This window comes from Poecilia reticulata, linkage group LG17 (assembly GCF_000633615.1).
Source record: "Poecilia reticulata strain Guanapo linkage group LG17, Guppy_female_1.0+MT, whole genome shotgun sequence".
NCBI lineage: Eukaryota > Metazoa > Chordata > Actinopteri > Cyprinodontiformes > Poeciliidae > Poecilia > Poecilia reticulata.
The window spans coordinates 29,944,430-29,948,978 of record NC_024347.1 but is presented as its reverse complement, the minus strand read 5'-3'; the positions used below and the strand labels follow the sequence as shown (position 1 = coordinate 29,948,978).

At 46.7% G+C, this 4,549-nt stretch overlaps 1 protein-coding gene across 2 annotated transcripts in view; it reads right to left on the bottom strand.

Annotated features, from left to right (window-relative positions):
* Window positions 1–2,987, bottom strand: part of marchf11 (membrane-associated ring finger (C3HC4) 11) — an 18,851-nt gene extending 15,864 nt beyond the window's left edge. The window contains exons 1-2 of one of the 2 annotated variants that reach the window (XM_017309985.1): window positions 1,989–2,987; window positions 1,548–1,952 (exon numbers count right to left, since the gene is read on the bottom strand). In XM_017309985.1, coding sequence (XP_017165474.1) covers window positions 1,548–1,910 — 363 coding nt within the window. In that variant the 5' untranslated portion in view covers window positions 1,911–1,952; window positions 1,989–2,987. Of the gene's footprint in view, window positions 1–1,547 lie in introns of both variants that reach the window. The other variant, XM_008434786.2, reaches the window with a different exon arrangement.
* Window positions 2,988–4,549: the final 1,562 nt, after the last annotated feature.

Here is a 4,549-nt window from a genome sequence, read left to right as displayed (position 1 = left end):
TATGAAACGTTATGGAGGTCTGAAACGTTATGGAGGTCTGAAACGTCGACGGATCGTCAGAAACTCTAAATGTCTGGAATCAATTAAAAACTCTTAAAAAGTTCATTTTATCACAAAAGATGAAATATTGGCTTTTACTGACAGTAATGTTGCATTTTAATGAATAGATAAAATGTTTCTCAGAGGTGGAAGCTTTAATTCCTCAAACTGATCTGATGATGCAACTTTAGGCAGCAGAAAAAGTCAAACTGTGGATTTGATCAGTTTTTAAAAAGCAGATAACTGAGCTTCTCCCAGCCTCCAGGCTGTGCTTCACAGCAGCCATGAGTCTGGACCCGGAGGCGGAGTGATTAGATTTGATCTGCTAACAGGCTGGAGCCCACGTTGGGAGGACAGGATGTCCACTTAGGCGCTTGCTGCCCGTTCTCCTGCTTCCCTTCAGCTCTGGCAGCGATGAATCGTCCTCATCAGGACGCTGCTGTCACAGGCCTGCAGCGTCTCAGGTTTCAGCCTGGACTGACGGTCCATTTGTCCTCCACGTCCACGTCTGTCCATCCGCTTTCAGGAAGACGGGCAGACAAATTGGTGCGTCACTTTGGGATGAGATTTTATGTTTGGGTCGCTGTCCTGCACCTCTGAGGTGACAGATACCCAGCAGCTCAGGGTTTTACAACACTTTTTATGACTTTATCACTTATTTTGATAATCTGCACCCGAGTTTATCATTCTGATAAATCAAAATGTTAATGAGAATTTTATCCTGATGGACGATAAACGATATGATAAAAGCCCGTCCCTAATGTTACGTCACACAAAGTGAAACAATCCAGAAAGTTAGGACAACTTTCATGAGGCTCCGTAAACGATGCACTAAATAAATGTTTAATCTTACCGCAAACCACCTCCTGCACATTTTAATTTATTTTGCATTTCATTCATTTTAATAATTTTTTAAGATTTATTCCTGATGTAAAAATAAAAATACAGAACTCAGTGATTCTATACAGTTATACCGATGTACATATCTAGAACAACAGCTGAAGAAAATATGATATGATCTCTAGATGTATAGATCTGTACAGGATAGATGCATAGATCTATAAATGTATAAATATTTCGAATATTTCTATACCTAGGTATAGATATGCATGTATGGAAACGTCTTACTTTGTATATAGAGAAATATCTAGAGTTGCTATCTTTGCCATCTCATTGTGTATAGTAACAATAAATTCAATTATCCTTTAATAATTTATAAAATAACGTTTTCACCGAGCTGCTGCGGTAACTCGGGGAGGTCAGAGGTCACTTCAGGCAGGTTCCGTTAAACAGACTTCCAGCTGTGCATGTTTGGGTTCGTGTTCTGGTTCCTGCTCTGATCTGATCTCCAGCAGCACGAGCTGCTGCCGTCAGCCAATCACAGGGCAGCATGCTCACCTTCAGCCCTACTTCACCACTAACAGAACCGCAGTTTGTGATCTGATCGGGTCGAGCTGGTGACAGATGTGCGAACAGAACCATCAGACCTAGTAGAACCAGCAGCCTACCTGTTCGGCTCCCTGGAAGCAGATCCTGCAGCTCGGGGTCGGGATGCACGTCTCGCTGCTGCAGGTTGAAGGCATCGCCCGCGTTTTGCCACATCTGCCCCCCACCGCCCCCTCCTCGCTGGAAGTATTGCCCCCGTTTTCCTCCCCGCTGATTTTCTCGGCGTCAGCCGCAGGCGCGCGGCCCTCTGCCTCCTCTTCCTCCTCCTCATCCTCTCCGGGCTGCGGCTCCTCCTCGCCGTCGGGCTGCGGACGTCCTTGGGAGCCGAGCGGGTCGCTCTCCTCCCAGGTGAGGCGCTGCTTGGCGGCCGGAGCTCCCGCCGCCTCCCCGCACGCCGGTCCCGCATCTCCCTCCTCTGCGCTCATAATAAAATGCAAAGTCAAAATAAAATTGCATCGATGCCTCCACCACCTCCTCCTCCTCCACCTCCTCCTCCTTCTCCTCCTCCTCCTCCCCGTCCTCTACTGCGACGCAGGGACGCGCTGAAAGCCGGCTCGGTTCGGTTCCGCTACAGCTCGGTCCGCTCGCAGAGCTGCACATCAGCAGCCGGAAGCTCCCGCTGCTGGAACCGCCTGATGCGCTCCGGAGAGCCGCGGAGGGGCTCCATGTTCCTCCTCTTCCTCCTCCTCCTCGGAGCAGAAGCGGGGAAATGAAAACCTGAATGGACCTCCTGCCCGTCCGGCTCCTCCTCACCAGCAGGAGCAAAGTTCTCTGAAGATCCCTGCGCGCTCAGGAAGCAGCAAACAGCATTTCTCCGCGGAAATGACCAATCAATCACATTATTATTCCATTAATATGATGGAGGAGGCGAGTTTCCAGAGGCAACCAGAGCTGAGAGCCGCTTCATGATCCCAGCAGCAGCAGCAGCATCAGCAGCAGCTGCAGCATCAGGACCAGCAGGAAGAGGCTCCAGGTCACCGGGCTGCCACAGAGAATATGGAATGTGTTGAGACGTGGCGACCCGCTGCACTCCTCCTCTTCCTCCCCCTGGTCTTAAAGGAATCACCTGCAGGCGCGCAGATATCATCATCATCATCATCATCAGGAGCGGCTGCTCAGACCTCAAAACAAACCAGCTTTCATCCAGCGGGGGAGAAAAGACCCGAATAATTAACTACAGAGTCATTCATGGCCATAACTTCAGGAGTTTCTGGAAGTTATTGGAAGTGACTGTGTTTTGATAAAAATAGGTAAACCTACAGGGGCGCTGCCCTAGAGGGGGCGCCAGAAAATGGCAAAATGTAGTGAGCATTTTCTGCATGTGAATGATGACATCTATGACAGAGTCACGCCTGTAATGTGTTCCCAGGTCAAAGTTGAGTTCTCAGTCATTTTCTTGAGATTTTTAAAAGTTGGCTATGAATCTAAGGCTGCGTTCACCCTGCAGCCTGAAGTGACTCAATTCCGATTTTTTTTGCTGAGCCGTTCACACTGCCAGTAAATGCGACCTATATGTGTTCTGACGGGCAAACGACCTGAAAGTGTCCCACATGCGCAGTAGAGGGCGCCATAGAGTCAGCGTTCTGCCAACCGCCATAAAAGAAGAAGAAGAAGAGCTCAGTGTTTCCGGAAGTAAACATGGAGGCTAACGGTGGAGCTTAGCTTATATATTTGAAGTTGTTGTCCAACCGGAGCAGCTAATTAAGAACTTAATCCTCATATAATCCGTCATGGTTGTTGTTTTTCTTCCCTCTTGCTCGTATCAGGAGCAGAATAGTGAGATTTGTTGAGAATCAGTGACGTTCAGTTCGGATGAATGCGGCCTGGTCGTTATGGTCGCATTTGAATCGGATACGTATCGGATATGGATCAGATTCTAAAAGAATCCGACCTGAGCTGTTCACACTGCCATGAAAAGATCAGATACAGGTCACATTACGTCAAAATAATCTGAATTGGGTCACTTCAGGCTGCAGTGTGAACGCAGCCTTTGGCTCCCACAAACCGAACCCTGTGAGGTCAGACAGCCGGATGTTCCTGCTCTGGGTTCCTGTTGTTGCTCTTTCTGAGTTTTTTTTAATAAAGACCTGAAGCTGATTGGATGGAAACCAAAACACAAACCTGGAAGGAGAATTAAATCTGGAAATCAGACTCATCAGATTTTAAATGACTCGTTTTCCAGACTCTAAATCCTGTTTATCACAACAAGAAACAATTTCTCAGTATTTATGTCAGAACATCAGCAGGTGAAAAAGTCTAATTAGACCAAATTCTCAAATCATTTCTTCTTCTTGTGTTAGTAACATCAGCCTCCAAAGCAAAGTCAACAGTTAGTTTGTGTTTTAACAGGGGAGTTACGTTCTTAAATACATTTCTTGACCATGTTGCATCTCTGTGTTCTGGTTTATCTCTTGGGATCCCAGTAAATATCCAGTTTCCTCTGAATAAATGTGAAAAGCATCTGGGTTTGGCTAAATGAGGCGTTGCAGCAGGAATCTCCACGCCGCTTCTCTCCGTCATCGTTTCCAAACCTGAAGAGAAACTTTGAGGATCTTCAGACGTTAAATCATTTCTGTGAGAAGAATCCATTTCCAAGAACATTCTCTGTGTTGTTTTTTTTTCTTTTGAGGATGTCTTTCACTTTCCGGAGCGCGGGTCCAGTAATGGACTCTAATGCAGCAAAGGAAATTATCCACTCATGTCCAATCACTACCTACACAGCTCCGATCAATACCAGGTCCCCAGGGCTCAGAGGGAGACCAGGATCATGCAGACTGAAGGGGGGGAGGGCTAACTCCCTATTATTACTAATATTACTAATATTACTATTATTACTATTATTACTAACTGCAGCTCCTGCTTTCAGTTTTTGGTTCTATATGAGTGAATTTTATCCTCATGGTGCCGTTTTTAACAGTAACTGTTGCACTAATTAGAACTTCACTGTTCAGTCTTACTTAAACTAGAGCTATAGATGTGTGTATATCTAGATCAGTGGTTCTTAACCTGGGTTGGATCGAACCCCAGGGGTTCGGTGAGTCGGTCTCAGGGGTTCGGCGGAGCC